General features: G+C 30.4%; 3 protein-coding genes across 3 annotated transcripts; all 3 read left to right on the top strand.

Annotated features, from left to right (window-relative positions):
- Positions 1 to 2,830: 2,830 nt before the first annotated feature.
- On the top strand, positions 2,831 to 3,452 carry LOC147391881 (uncharacterized). Its single transcript, XM_086460114.1, has one exon. It carries the CDS (start codon positions 2,914 to 2,916, stop codon positions 3,325 to 3,327), a length of 414 nt encoding a protein of 137 aa, XP_086316240.1. The 5' UTR covers positions 2,831 to 2,913; the 3' UTR covers positions 3,328 to 3,452.
- A 5,952-nt stretch (positions 3,453 to 9,404) lies between these two features.
- On the top strand, positions 9,405 to 10,002 carry LOC147391882 (uncharacterized). The gene has a single exon (XM_086460244.1). The coding sequence runs from the start codon at positions 9,469 to 9,471 to the stop codon at positions 9,880 to 9,882; it is 414 nt and encodes a 137-aa protein (XP_086316370.1). The 5' UTR covers positions 9,405 to 9,468; the 3' UTR covers positions 9,883 to 10,002.
- Positions 10,003 to 14,472: 4,470 nt separating this feature from the next.
- LOC147391883 (uncharacterized) lies at positions 14,473 to 16,310 on the top strand. Its single transcript, XM_086459844.1, has one exon. It carries the CDS (start codon positions 15,656 to 15,658, stop codon positions 16,196 to 16,198), a length of 543 nt encoding a protein of 180 aa, XP_086315970.1. The 5' UTR covers positions 14,473 to 15,655; the 3' UTR covers positions 16,199 to 16,310.
- Positions 16,311 to 16,559: the final 249 nt, after the last annotated feature.

The raw sequence follows: 16,559 nt of genomic DNA on the forward strand, positions 1-16,559 counted from the left end.
CTTCTTGGATGTCCATGAAATTTCGAGTTTGTGTCACTCATTTCGATGTTGTAAGGGAAGTTAATCAATTGATAGAATTGTAATCTTTTAATCAATTAGACTCTTTAACCTTGAATTTCTTTTGAATGAGGCCATGTAGTATTTAAAGTTTTTTAAATTCTTTTTATGTAGGCTACATGTCATGCTACTGTGCTTATGACATGGTTGCAAATGGATTTGACACAGGTTAATCAAATCTTACCCCTTTTATAAAAGGAAAATTACTATAACAGTTATGTATTTTGAACAAAATTAGTGAATAGCCATGTTTTGTTATTTTCCTCATTCTCAATCATTCACTTATTTTCTTTATTTTTTATTAGGATGTAATAAGTAAAAATTGGAGTGTCGATAGTATCTTTTTATGATAGATATGAATCCTGATATACGAATTGTAATCCTAGTAGTTTATTTCTAAAAATTATGTTAAAAAATAGGTGTTATGGTTTCTGTGCAACATACAAAAACAACAAAATATATATTTGAGAGGATTATACTACAAAATACATATCTTCTAGAGTTTGCCTGTTCACACACATCCTCTTTGGGGTTAAGGTGGTAAAAAGGAAAAAAATGAAGTTGATGGGGGTGTTATAAAACTATCTAAGGTTAAAGGGTAAATAATGAAAAATAATAAAATGGATTAAAAGGATAAAAATATATATAATAAAATTAGAGGGGGTAAAAGGCATCTTCTTTGAGGTTATAGGGGCAAAAGCGAAAAAAAATGTTGAAGGAGTATTATTAAAAATTTGAGATTGCGCGCGGGGGGGGGGGGGGTTTAAGAGGTGAAAAATAATAAAGTGGGTTAAAGAGAAAATAGAGCAAAGTTAGAGGGAAAGAAGAAAAAAGATAATAAAGTGAACCCCATAAAAATTATAACTAGATGGAATGTTTGTCCCTAATAAAATTGTAGTAAATGGGACATTTATCCCCTCATAAAATTATAGCAAGTGGGTTCTATAGTTGTATTTTATTATATAAATATAATAAAATACATAGGACCCACTAGTAGGGGGATAAACTTCTCATCCAACTAAATTGACCTTACTTTATTGTTTTCCTCCCTCATCTTCAATTTTATTGTCATTATTTACTCTCATCCTCCACTTACCCTTCCTTTTTTCAATAATACTTCTTTGATTTTACTATTTTTCCTCTTTTATCCTTTCAACCCCAAAGATATTTAACAATAACCCTCTAATTTTATTATAAGTGTAGATAATATGATGGACTTTTAGTAGATAGATTTGACGTATACTGACGTGGAAGCACTTAATTTATTAAAAATAAAAAATAAAAAGCAAAAGAGAGTTTCTCTCCTATTAATAGTAAAAAAAAGAAACTTTCAGATCTGACAACCTTGTGACATTCAAAATCATGATCCAATGAAATTGGGATGTAGAGAATAAAATTATATAAAGTTAAAAAAAAAATTATTTTTCATCGTTGACTTTTATTTTTAAATGTGGGTGCCCGGTAACGTCAATTTTATATGTCATTGATCAAGTTCGAAAAATAATTTTTTTTCTTTTTAATTTTTTTTTTGAATATGAATATTTTCATGAAATCCAAATGTCTGTTGGATTGTCAATGTGATAATCAATGCGGGCTCAACAATCCTTTTTAAGATTTGGAATCTAAAAAATATATATATGTGGGCAGAGAACGGGCAAGAGAGAGAAACTCTCTCTTTTTTTTTTTAATAAGTTATGTGCTTGCACGTCAGCGTGCGTCAAGTCCGTCCATCAAAAATCCATCATATTATCAGTACTCTTTTATTATTTTTCCTCTTTTACTCCTTAACCCTAAAGACGATGCATGTATCGTAGGCACGAGTGAACTCTAGATTATATATATACGAGCGCATGCTCATGTCTATGCAATGGTTCATTTTGTGCATTTGTGCTTAATGCATTAAATATTCTTTATACGTTGAAATTTTAATTAAATAAATAAATATCAAATCAAAGTTATAATACATGCAACAGGTATAATACATGCAAATGTGGGTCCAACGACCCTTAGATTTGAAATCTTACTAAGTTATCTATACATATATACCGTTGAAAAATAATATGTATGATAGATAACTTAGTAAGATTTCAAATCTAAGGGTCGTTGGACCACATATATATATATATATATATATATATATATATATATATATATATACCAATTTGAAAACACTGATTTGAAACTATGGGTCATGTTTTTTTCTAGAGTAGGGAGCATTGCAATAACTAACAAAACACGGTTAAGAAATCTCTTTTCCAAGAAAAGTACTTAAAAGGGCAAATAGATTTTGACTTTTTGAAACTTTCTCAATTTCTTTTGACTTTTTAGACAGCTCTAAAGAATAAAGTCAAAGGTCAAGGCAAATGGTTTTGTCTTCACTTTCCGCCTTGTGAGCATATTGGTATCCTACCCTAATATCATACAACAGGCACACCAACTCAATGATATAGACTGTTTGATTGTTGGGCCCACATGTTGATTGGTGTTTAGAAGATGTTACTCAGGTAGATTATTTTGCCAACTTGCAGCTTTTAGGTTTTGCCTCAGCACATTGAGTCCATCAATAATGTTTAATATGAAGGGTCATGTCTATTGAGGATGAAGGATCGTAAGGTCCATCAAATATGATGTCTTTAGCTGACAGTGTAGAAGACACTGGAGAGAAAAAGATAAACAATTGGCTGAAAAACCAAGCAAAAGTAGAAGTGGTGGTACATTACACTACAGCAAGAATCTTACTATAAGACAACTAACATCCCTGACTCATACCTATGTATAAACACAAAGCCAAACACCCATTTCACTCAAAAGAAAACTTCTCTCCTTCCTTGTTTAAGAACAACAACAGAAGAAACAATGAGTGTAGAAGTATTAGATGGTGCAACAATTCGTAACTTCGTCGAGGACAAGGAAGCCTTCGAGGGTACAGTTCGTGACCGCTTCCATCAGTTGGACACAAACCATGATGATCTACTTTCTTATGCAGAGATGGTTAAGGAGATACAAAGTTTGAGGATCTTCGAGACCCATTTTGGTGTTGATGTCAAGATACACCCAGATGAGCTCTCTGTCGTCTACCGATCCTTATTTCTTCAGTATGATCATGATTCCGATGGGACTGTTGACTTGGAGGAATTCATGGTGGAGACTAAGCAAATGATGCTTGCAATGGCAAATGGTTTAGGATTCTTGCCTGTTCAAATGGTCCTTGAAGAGGATGGCTTCTTGAAGAAAGCTGTCGAACGAGAGTTGACCAAAATTGCAGCTTAAATCGTCATTAATCTCTTCTTTGTCTATTAATCTTGTTGTAAGGCAATAGTATTTTTTTTCTAATGTATCGGCACCCACATAAATTTGAATTTTGTAATTGAGTATGATTAATATATACATGTTTACTTCTTGGATGTCCATGAAATTTCGAGTTTGTGTCACTCTTTCTTATGTTGTAAAGGAAGTTAATCAATTGATGTAGCTGCAATCTTCTAATCAATTGGATTCTTTAACCTAGGATTTCTTTTGAGTGAGGCCACATAGTATTTATGTAGGCTACATGTCATGCTATTGTGCTTATGACAGGGTTGCAAATGGATTTAACATTTTGACTTTCCATACTATGTTCGGAGAAAATTAATTTAAATAACTGGTTAATCAATTCTTACCCCTTTTATAAAAGGAAAATTATTACAGTAGTTATTTATTTTTATCAAAATTACTGAATAACCGTGTTTTATTATTGTACTTATTCTCAATAATTCACTTATTTTCTTTATTTTTAATTAAAATGTAATAAGTAAAAGTTGGAGTGCCAATAGTAGCTCTTTATAATAAATATGAATCCTGACATACGAATTGTAATTCCACTAGTTTATTTCTAAAAATTATGTTAAAAAATAGGTGTTATAATGTCTGTGCAACATATATACAAAAACAACAAAATATATATTTGAGAGCATTATACGACAAAATACACATCTTCTATATATATCTGCTAGAATTCACCTGTGCACACATATCCTCTTTAGGGTTAAGGTGATAAAAAGGAAAAAAATGAAGTTGATGGGAGTGTTACAAAAGTTATTTAAGGTTAAGGGGTTAATGATGGAAACTAATAAAGTGTTAAAGGGATAAAAAAAAATAATAGTAAAATTAGAGGGGGTGAAAGGCATCCTCTTTAAGGTTATGGGGGTAAAAGCGAAAAAAAAAGTTGGAGGTGTACATTAAAAATTTGAGATTGCAGGTAAGAGGTGAAAAATAATAAAGTAGGTTTAAGAGAAAATATAACAAAGCTATAGGGAAAGAAGAAAAAAGATAAGAAACTGAGTCCCATAAAATTATAACAAGATGGAATGTTTGTCCCTTATAAAATTTTAGCAAATGGGACATTTATCCCCTCATAAAATTGTAGCAAGTGGATCCTACTATTGTGTTTTATTATATAAATATAATAAAACACAGGGACCATTTGTGAGGGGATAAACTTCCCATCCAACTAAAGTGACCCTACTTTATTGTTTTGCTCCTCCATCTCCAATTTTATTGTATTTATTTACTCTCATCCTCCCGTTACCCTTTCCCATTTTTTTTTTTATAATACCTCTTTGACTTTACTATTTTTCCTCTTTTATCCCTTCAACCCCAAAAATATTTAGCTATAACCCGTTAATTTTTTTATGAGTGCTGATGATATGATGGGCTTTTGGTGGACGGATTTGATGCACGCTGACATTGAAGCACATAATTTATTAAAAAAAATAAAAAGAGACAAAGAGAGTTTCTCTCTCCTTCCCATAGTAAAAAAAGAAACTTTTATTTCTGATCACCTGGTAACATTCAAAATCATGATCTAATGAAATGGGGTTGTAAAGGATCAAATTATATGAAGTTTTTTTTTTTTTTTAAATAATTATTTTTCACCATTGAATTTTATTTTTAAATGTGGGTGCTTGGTAGTCGTCTGTTTTATACACCATGGATCAAGCTCAAAACTTTTTTTTTTTTTTTTTTTGAATATGAATATTTTCATGAAATTTAGATATCTGTGTTGTTGGATTGTTAATGTGATAATCAATGTGGGCCCAACGGTCCTTTTTAAGATTTAAAATCTAAAAAATATAAATGTGGGCAAAGAACGAGCAAGAGGGAGAAACTTTCTCTTTTTTATTTTTTAATAAGTTATGTGCTTCCACGTCAACGTGCGTCAAATCCACCCACTAAAAATCCGTCATATCATCAACACTCTTTTATTATTTTTCCTCTTTTACTCCTTAACCTTCAAGATGATGCATGTGCCATAGGCACGAGCGAACTCTAGATTATATATATACTAGCGGATGCTCGTGTCTACGCAATGCTTCATTTCGTGCATTTATTCTTTATGCGTTAATTATTCTATATACATTGAAAATTTAATTAAATCGACAAAATATCAAATCCAATGTGATAATACATGCAAATGTGGGTCCAACAACCCTTAGTAAGATTTGAAATCTTACTAAGTTATCAATCATACATATTATTTTTCAACGGTATATTTTTTTATAATATATATTTGGCTTGATCTAAGGTGTTGAAAAATGAATGACTCTTGAAAATGTTTGCTTTAATTTTTTCGAGGTTGAAGACATTGTTTTGAATTTTTTTCGACTTGATCTAATTTCAGCCATTGGCACAGTTATGTTTTTGACGTGTGGGACTGTATATCTCTGGGACAAAACCGTATAATATCTAGTTTTAACTTTTACAATACAGTTTTGTGTATTATGATCTACTGAGTTGGTAAGGCTAGAGTTACTCATTCTTCTTTGGCGTCAATGGTGAATGTTTCCAGTAAGGGATGGTTTCAAGTAGTTTTTTATTTGGTGTTATGAGTACTAAGTTGGAGTGCTCTTAACCCTTGGATTGTAACAACTCCACCTCGGACCCCTTATGATTGAGATGAGAGGAAAATAAAAAAAAAAGGTTAATTAATTAAAATGGAATAATTATGTTAATTAAATAATTATGGGAGTACTCTCAACCCTTGGATTTTAACAACTTCACCTCAGACCACGTATGATTGAGATGAGAGAAAAAAAATTAGTAAATTTAAAATAGAATAATTATAAAAAAACGGTTAAAATTTGTGAAATGAATAGTAAAATTATTTGCCTATTCTATAACTTTCTCTGTTTTAGTTTAGTAAAACAATTAACATTTTTTTAAATAAAACAATAAATTTTTTCAAAATGTTATTTTAAAAACAATTAAAATTTTCCACATTTTTAATAAAAATATTTTAATTTCGAAAATAGTGAATAGTGTGCCATTTTAGTAGTTTTAAATTTTATGTGTTTGCATGTTTTGATAAATCTCCATTAAATTTATTAATATAGAGTTAGATTCATCTTTGGTAAGAAAAGACCATGTCGAAAAATAGTATAAAATTGATAAATCAGCAAGTGTTTAATTTTGTCTCTTTGATATATGAAAAAGAAGAATATAAGTATCATAATAAAAAAAATTCAAATAAAAAGTTAAAAAATTGAAGAATAATGGAGAGAAAAAAAAGGAAGTGTGGGATAATTAGAACAAAAGAATCATCATTGTAATGGGTTTCAAAGCCTTTGCAAAACCTTCTATGTCAATTCACAAATTTATTTAGAGGCTAAATACATGAAAAAGAAAGATTTGAGAGAGATGGAAAGGGATGTTTGTAGGATTTAAAAGATGAAAAAAGTGGGTATGTTAAAAAATGAAGAATAATGTAAAAAAATTAGGAACTATTGGATAATTAAAATCAAAGAATCCTTACTGTAATTGGTTTCAAAGCCTTTGCAAAATCATCTAATATCCATCCACAAATTTATTTAGAGAGTAAATACATGGAAAAGAGAGAGTTGAGAGAGATGGGGAGGAATGTTTCTAGGATTTAAAAGATGAAAAAGGTGGGTAAGTTAAAAAAGTGAATAATAATGGGAAAAAACAATTAGAAACTATTGGATGTTTAGAACACAAGAATCCTTATTGTAATAGGTTTCAAAGCCTTTGCAAAATCATCGATGTCAATCCGCAAATTTATTTAGAGGGTAAATATAAGAAAAAAAGAGAGTTGTTTCTATGATTTAAAAGATGGAAAACCTTGTTTTGTATAATATATATAGGGAATGCTAACATCCAAGACCTCATGGGACGTTAACATTCTCCTCCACATTCACTTTTCAATAATACCCATGTTTATTTTATTTTTTTGTAAAAAAGACAATAGTTGATTGGTTTTTTATATAATAATTGTATTTTTTATATTAACCTTAATTGTCAAAACATTTACTACAAACAAAACATTCAAAGTTAAAGGCTAAAATGTTTTTAGTATTTCTTATGTAAACAAATATTTATTATGTAAAAGATCAACATACCTTTATCTTTTTCGTATCTAAAAAAAAATAGGCGTAAAGAGTATTATGAAAAATTAGGTGGTTGTCACAAGTAAATCAGCATGAAGAGTGTATATGATGGGCATGAGTAATAATGCTCAAAATTACCACATATTACAAGTATTATAAGAATTAAGTATTGCAGAAGATCTCTTATTGGGGTCAATTTTTTCTTCTTCAAGGTTTATTTGTCTTATTTTGAACCTTGATTATTTTTTTTCAATAATCAACATAGTCACAAAATTCTGCGAATATGAGACTAGCAAATTAAATCAATGGATCAACAAATTAATCAATGACTTGTCAATTAATTGTGGAATATGAAAATAGTTATACCTTTCAACCTGAAAATCTTATTTTCTTCAAAATTCAAATCTCAAGAGAAAGACAGAATTTTAGGGAGATTGAAGTTGATGAATTTTGGAAAGAAATCCGAAAAATCATTTGTATATTCCACTAAATATTTCTCCTTTTTGAACAAACTTTCCTATATTTATCCAACTGATCAATTGAAACCCTACTGAATAATTACAGAATCAGAACTTTGTTACTATGTTAATTAATCCATTATCTGCACCTTGATTCTTCTTTCAAAATCCTATAAAAACCCTTTTATATGTTATTTAAAATAACAACATTGAATTTTTTCTAAAAGGTAAAAAAAATTATTGTCTTCAACCTCGAAAATAAAATTTTACAATCTCTAATTTTTTTTCTGGCACCATCAAATAATTGCTGAATCTGAACTTCCTTACCATGCTAATCACTAATTTGTATTATAAAAAAATTAAAAGCTTTAATTTCGAAAAATAGAGATTAATTTGCATTCATCAACTCAAAGGGTGGGTCGTATAAGATTCTTTTCACTATTTAAAGACATTAGATACAACTCATAGAGATTTAGTTACAGCTTATAAGGATTTGATTTCCTTATCTATCCACAATGAAAGGAAAAGATAAATATAAAATAATAACAAACATAATGTTGCTTAATTCATCACATAATCTAGAATCTCTTTGATTTCGCAACTGATTGTATGCATATGGGCTGGACATATTGTGCAATTTCCTTTATAAATGTCTGAATCCATATTTCAAAAATATCAAATTGATAATTGGATTAAAAATTTATCAAATTGGTCAAATTGTATTTGGACCTTGGTTCAATTTGTTGGACCTATCTACATTCATTATAAAAATAATAATAATAATTAAAAACATAATTTTTCTTATTAAAAAAAAAAAAAAGGAAGAAGAAGAAGAGACGACATTCACAAACCAATGGCTCACTGATCAAACCGAATTTACTACAAAATCCTATTGAACCACCGGTTCAGTGAAATTTGAAACTATGGGTCATGTTTTTCCTACAGTAGGGGACATTGCAATAACTAACAAAACACGGTTAAGGAATCTAAAGTACTTAAAAGGGAAAATAGATTATGACTTTAGGAACCTTCCTCAATTTCTTTCGACTTTCTAGGCCACTCAAAAGTATAAAGTCTAAAGTCAAGGCAAATGGTTTTGTCTTCACTTTCTGCCTAGTGAGCATATTGGTATCCTACCCTAATATCATACAACAGGCACACCAACTCAATAAATTGTTGGGCCCACATGTTGATTGATGTTTGGAAGATGTTAATTAGGTGGATTATTGTGCCAACTTGCTGCTTTTAGGTTTTACCTCATCACATTGAGTCCATCAATCATGTTTACTTTGAAGGGTCAGGTCCATTGAGGATGAAGGATCGTAAGGTTCATAAAAAATGATGTCTTTTTTTGACAGTGTAGAAGAAAGTGGAGAGAGAAAGATAAACAATTGGCTGAAAAAACAAGCAAAAGTAAAAGTGGTTGCGCATTACACTACAGCGTGAATCTTACTATAATACAGGTAATGTCCCTGACTCATTACCTATATATAAACACAAAGCCAAACACCCATTTCACTAAAAAGAAAACTTCTCTCCTTTCTTGTTTAAGAACAACAACAGAAGAAACAATGAGTGTAGAAGTGTTAGATGGTTCAACGATTCGTAACTTTGTCGAGGACAAGGAAGCCTTCGAGAGTACAGTCCACGACCGCTTCCATCAGTTGGACACAAACCATGATGGTCTACTTTCTTATGCAGAGATGGTGAAGGAGCTACAAAGTTTGAGGATCTTTGAGACCCATTTCGGTGTTGACGTCAAGATACACCCAGATGAGCTTTCTGTCGTCTACCGATCCTTATTTCTTCAGTATGATCATGATTCCAATGGGACTGTCGACTTGGAGGAATTCATGGTGGAGACTAAGCAAATGATGCTTGCAATGGCCAATGGTTTAGGATTCCTGCCTGTTCAAATGGTCCTTGAAGAGGATGGCTTCTTGAAGAAAGCTGTGGAACGAGAGTTGACCAAAATTGCAGCTTAAATCGTTAATCCCTTCTTTGTCTATTAATCTTGTTCTAAGGCAATAGTGTTTTTTTTGTTTTTCTAATGTATCGGCACCCGCATAAATTTGAATTTTATAATTAAGTATGATTAATATACATATGTTTTCTTCTTGCATGCCCATGAAATATCGAGTTTGTGTCACTCTTTTTGATGTTGCAAGGGAAGTTAATCAATTGATATAGTTGTAATATTTTAATCAATTAGACTCTTTAACCTTGGATTTCTTTTGAATGGGGACTATATATCATTTAATGTTTTTTAAACTCTTTTTATCTAGGCTACATCTCATGCTATTGTGCTTATGCATTGGTTGCAAATGGATTTGACATTTTGACTTTCTATACCTTGTTCCCAGAAAATTAATTTAAATAACAGGTTAATCAAATCTTACCCCTTTTATAAAAGGAAAATTACTATGACAGTCATGTATTTTGAATAAAAATAGTGAATAACCATGTTTTATTAGTTTACTTATTCTCAATTATTCACTTATTTTCTTTATTTTTAATTAGGGTGTAATAAGTAAAAGTTGGAGTGCCAATAGTAGCTCTTTATGATAAATATGAATCCTGATATATGAATTGTAATACCACTAGTTTATTTCTAAAATTTATGTTAAAAAATAGGTGTTATAGTGTCTGTGCAACATACTAAAACAACAAAATATATATTTGAGAGCATTATACTACAAAATACACATCATTTATATATATCTTCTAGAGTTCTCTTGTGCACAGGCATCTTATTTGGGGTTAAGGTAGTAAAAAGGAAAAATAAAATAAAGCTGATGGGGGTGTTAAAAAAAAATTATTTGAGGTTCAGGGGTAAATGATGAAAAATGATAAAGTGGGTTAAAGGGATAAAAAAATATATAGTAAAATTAGAGAGGGTGAAGGGCATCCTCTTTGGGGCTATGGGGGTAAAAGTGGAAAAAATAGTTTGAGGAGTATTATTAAAATTTTGAGATTGCAGGGGTAAGAGGTGAAAAATAATAAAAAGGATTAAAGAGAAAATATAGCAAAGATACAGTGAAAGAAAAAAAAAGATGATAAAGTGGACCCCATAAAAATTATAGCTAGATAGAATATTTGTTCCGAATAAAATTGTAGCAAATGGGACATTTATCCTCTCATAAAACTATAGCAAGTGGATCTTACAATTGTGTTTATTATATAGATATAATAAAACACATGAGACCCACTTGGGGGGGGGGGGGGGGGGGGGTCTCACCCAACTAAAGTGACCCTACTTTATTGTTTTCCTCCTCCATCTCCAATTTTATTGTATTTATTTACTCTTATCCTCCCCTTACCCTTTTCTTTCTTTTTCTTTTTTAATAATACATTTCTGACTTTACAATGTTTCTTTTTTTATCCTTTCATCCCCAAAGATATTTAACAATAATCCGCTAATTTTATTATGAGTGCTAATAATATGATGGACTTTTAATGCACGTTGACGTGAAAGCACATAACTTGTTAAAAAAAATAAAAAGAAAAAAAGAGAATTTCTCTCTCCTTCCCATAGTAAAAAAGAAATTTTTAGACCTAATCACTTTGTGACATTCAAAATCATGATCCGATGAAATGGGATTGTAGAGGATAAAATTATATTAAATTTTTTATATATATTAAAAAAATAATTATTTTTTATCGTTGAATTTTATTTTTAAATGTGAGTGTTTGGTAGATGTCCGTTTTATACACCATGAATCAAGTTTGAAAAACTTTTTTTTTTTTAATATGAATATTTTATGAAATCTAGATATCTGTATTGTTGGATTGTCAACGTGATAATCAATGTGGGTCCAACAATCCTTTTTAAGATTTGAAATCTAAAAAAATAATTATGTGGATAGAGAATGAGCCGTAGAGGGAAACCTTCTCTTTTTATATTTTAATAAGTTATGTGCTTCTACGTCAACGTGCATCATGTCCATCCATCAAAAGTCTGTCATATTATCAACACTCTTTTATTATTTTTCCTCTTTTACTCCTTAACCCTAAAGAGGATGCATGTGCCGTAGGCACGAGTGAACACTAGATTATATATATACTAGTGGCTGCTCGTGTCTACGCAATGCTTCATTTCATGCATTTGTTCTTTATGCCTTAAATATTCTTTATACATTGAAAATTTAATTAAAGCGACAAAATATCAAATCCAATGTGATAATACATGCAAATGTGGGTCCAACGACTCTTAGTAAGATTTGAAATCTTACTAAGTTATCTATCATATATATATATATATATTTGGCTTGATCTAAGGTGTTGAAAAATGAATGAACATTGAAAATGTATGCTTTAATTTTTTCGAGGTTGGAAACATTGTTTTTAATTTTCTTAGACTTGATCTAATCTCAGCCATAGGCACAATTATGTTTTTGACGTGTGGGCCTGTATATCCCTGGGACAAAACCGTATAATCTCTGGTTTTAACTTTTACAATACAGTTTTGTTTATGATGATCTTACTAAGTTAGTAAGGCTAGAGTTGCACATTCGTCTGTGGCGTCAATGGTGAATGTCTCCAGTAAGGGGTAGTTTCAAGTAGTAACAACTCCACCTCAGACCCCGTATGATTGAGATGAGAGGAAAATAAAAAGGGTAAATTAATTAAAATTGAATAATTATTTTAATTAAATAATTAGGGGAGTACTCTCAACCCTTGGATTGTAACAACTTCACCTCAGACCACGTATGATTGAGATGAAAGAAAAAAAAAATAGTAAATTTAAAATAGAATAAATATAAAAAACGGTTAAAATTTGTGAACTAAACAGTTAGCATTTTTTTTAAATAAAACAATAAATTTTTTCCATAATTTTTAAAAAATATATATTTTATAAAACAGTTAATTTTTTTCCACATTTTCAATAAAAATATTTTAATTTCGAAAATAGTGAATAGTGTGGCATTTTGGTAATTTTCAGTTTTATATGTTTGCATGTTTTGATAAATCCCCGTTAAATTTATTAATATAGAGTTAGATTCATCTTTGGTAAGAGAAGACCATGTTGAAAAATAGGATAAAATTGATAGATTAGCAAGTGTTCAAATAGGAATCCTAATTCTAATGGATTTCAAAGCCTTTACAAAACCATCTATGTCAATCCACACATTTATTTAGAATGTAAATACATGAAAAAGAAAGATTTGAGAGAGATGGAAAGGGATGCTTGTAGGATTTAAAAGATGAAAAAAGTGGGTAAGTTAAAAAACGAAGAATAATGGAAAAACATTAGGAAGTATTAGATAATTAAAAATCAAAGAATCCTTACGGTAATTTGTGACAAAGCCTTTTCAAAACCGTTTATGTCCATCCACAAATTTATTTAGAGAGTAAATCCAGGAAAAAAGAGAGATTGAGAGAAATCGAGAGGGATTTTTGTAGGATTTAAAAAATGAAAAAAGTAGGTAAGTTAAAAAATGAATAATAATAATAATAATAATAATAGGGAAAAATGAACTATTGGATGATTAGAACACAAGAATCCTTATTGTAATAGGTTTCAAAGCCTTTGCAAAATCGTCGATGTCAATCCACAAATTTATTTAGAGGGTAAATATAAGAAAAAGAGAAAGTTGAGAGAGATGTTTCATGAGACGTTAACATTCTCCGTCGCATTTACTTTTCAATAATACATCTATCTATTTTATTTTATTTTTTGTAAAAAGACAATGATTGATTGGTTTTTTTACATAATAATTGTATTTATTATGTTGATATTTATTGTCAAAATATTTACTACAAACAAAATATTTAAATCTAAAGACTAAAATGCTTTTAACATTTCTTATATAAACAAACATTTATTATGTAAAAGATCAATATACCCTTATTTTTTACTAAAATGCTTATTTTTTTCTTTTATTATGTAAAAGAGTATTATGAAAAATTAGATGAGCGTCACAAGTAAATAAGCATGAAGAGCGTACATGATGGGTGTGAGTGAGTAGCAATGCTCAAAATTACAATATATTACAAGTATTATAAGAAATAAGTATTGCAGAAGATCTCTTATCGGGGTCAATTTTTTCTTCTTCAAGGTTTATTGGTCTTGTTTGGAACTTAATTTTTTTTTTCCCCCAATAATCAACATAGTCACAAAATTCTCCAAATATGAGACTAGCCAATTAAATCGGTGGATCAACAAATTAATCAATGACTTATCAATTAATTGTAGAATATGAATATTTTTAGACCCTTCAACTTGAAATCTTATTTTCTTCAAAATTCAAGTCTCAAGAGAAAGATAGAATTTTACGGAGATTAAAGATGATGAATTTTGGAAAGAAATCCGAAAAATCATTTGTGTATTCCCCTAAATATTTTTCCTTTTTGAACGAACATTCCTATATTCATTCAGCTGATCAATTGAAGCCTTACTGAATAATTACAGAATCAGAACTTTAACCTTGATTCTTCTTTCAAAATCCTATAAAAATTCTTTTATATTTTATATTTAAAATAACAACATTGAATTTTTTAATTTTACATCTCTAATTTTTTCTGACACCGTCAAATAATTGCCGAATCTGAACTTCCTTACCATGTTAATCACTAATTTGTACTAAAAATTAAAAGCTTTTGAAAAAATAGAGATTGGTTTGCACTCACGAACTCAAAGAGTGAGTTGTATAAAATTCCTTTCACTATTTAAAGACATTGAATGATACTCATAGAAATTTGATTTCCTTATCCATCCACAAAGAAAAGAAAAGATAAATATAAAATAATAACAAACATAATGTTGCTTGATTCATGTAATCTGAATCCCTTTGATTTCGCAACTGATTGCTTGCATTTGGGCTGGACTACTGGCTTGCATTTGGGCTGGCATATTGTGTAATTTCTTTTATAAAAGTCTGAATCCATATGTTTTGAAAATCAAACTGTTGATTGGATTAAAAATTTGTCAAATTAGTCAAATTGTATTTGGACGTTGGTTCAATTTGGTTGGACCTATACATTCATTATAAAAATAATAAAAAACTTAAAAATATAATTTCTCTTATTTAAGGAAAAAAAAAAAAGAAAAGAAAAAAAAGAAACAACATTCACAAACTAATGGATCACTGATCAAACAGAATTGACTACTACAAATCCTATTGAACCACCGGTTCAGTTCAATTTGAAAACACTGATTTGAAACTATGGGTCATGTTTTTTTCTAGAGTAGGGAGCATTGCAATAACTAACAAAACACGGTTAAGGAATCTCTTGCCCAAGAAAAGTACTTAGAATGGCAAATAGATTTTGACTTTTTGAACGTTTCTCAATTTCTTTTGACTGGCAAATAGATTTTGACTTTTTGAACGTTTCTCAATTTCTTTTGACTTTCTAGACCTCTCTAAAGTAAAAAAGTCTAAAGTCAAGGCAAATGGTTTTGTATTCACTTTCCGCCTAGTGAGCGTATTGGTATCCTACCCTAATATCATTCAACAGGCACAGCAACTCAATGACATAGACTGTTTGATTGTTGGGCCCACATGTTGATTGGTGTTTAGAAGATGTTACTTAGGTAGATTATTGTGCCAACTAGCAGCTTTTAGGTTTTGCCTCAGAACATTGAGTCCATCAATCATGTTTACTTTGAAGGGTCAGGTCCATTGTGGATGAAGGATCGTAAGGTTCATCAAATATGATGTCTTTAGCTGACAGTGTAGAAGAAACTGGAGAGTGAAAGATAAACAATAGGCTTAAAAAACAAGCAAAAGTAAAAGTGGTGGCACATTACACTACAGTATGAATCTTACTATAAGACAACTAATATCCCCGACTCATAACCTATATATAAACACAAAGCCAAACACCCATTTCACTCAAAAGAAAACTTCTCTCCTTCCTTGTTTAAGAACAACAACAGAAGAAACAATGAGTGTAGAAGTGTTAGATGGTGCAACGATTCGTAACTTCGTTGAGGACAAGGAAGCCTTCGAGGGTACAGTTCGCGACCGCTTCCATCAGTTGGACACAAACCATGATGGTCTACTTTCTTATTCCGAGATGGTGAAGGAGCTACAAAGTTTGAGGATCTTCGAGACCCATTTCGGTGTTGATGTCAAGATACACCCAGATGAGCTCGCTGTCGTCTACCGGTCCTTATTTCTTCAGTATGATCATGATTCCAATGGGACTGTCGACTTGGAGGAATTCATGGTGGAGACTAAGCAAATGATGCTTGCAATGGCAAATGGTTTAGGATTCTTGCCTGTTCAAATGGTCCTTGAAGAGGATAGCTTCTTGAAGAAAGCTGTCGAACGAGAGTTGACCAAAATTGCAGCTTAAATCAGGCATTAATCTCTTCTTTGTCTATTAATCTTGTTCCAAGGCAATAATGTTTTTTTTTCTAATGTATCGGCCGCATAAATTTGAATTTTATAATTGAGTATGATTAATACATACATGTTTACTTCTTGGATGTCCATGAAATATCAAGTTTGTGGCACTCTTTTTGATATTGTAAGGGAAGTTAATCAATTAATATAGTTGTAATTTTCTAATCAATTAGACTCTTTAACCTTGGATTTCTTTTTAATGGGGCCATATAGTATTTAAAGTTTTTTCAACTCTTTTTATGTAGGCTACATCTCATGCTATTGTGCTTATGACATGGTTGCAAATGGATTTGTCATTTTGACTTATATAT

Source organism: Akebia trifoliata, chromosome 11 (genome assembly GCF_017979445.1).
Source record: "Akebia trifoliata isolate Shusen 1 chromosome 11, ASM1797944v1, whole genome shotgun sequence".
Classification (NCBI taxonomy): Eukaryota; Viridiplantae; Streptophyta; class Magnoliopsida; order Ranunculales; family Lardizabalaceae; genus Akebia; species Akebia trifoliata.

Excerpts from the sequence above, each read along its gene's own strand:
- LOC147391882 (XM_086460244.1), top strand. The coding sequence starts at position 9,469 with ATGAGTGTAGAAGTGTTAGATGGTTCAACGATTCGTAACTTTGTCGAG.
- LOC147391883 (XM_086459844.1), top strand. The coding sequence starts at position 15,656 with ATGAATCTTACTATAAGACAACTAATATCCCCGACTCATAACCTATAT.
- LOC147391881 (XM_086460114.1), top strand. The coding sequence starts at position 2,914 with ATGAGTGTAGAAGTATTAGATGGTGCAACAATTCGTAACTTCGTCGAG.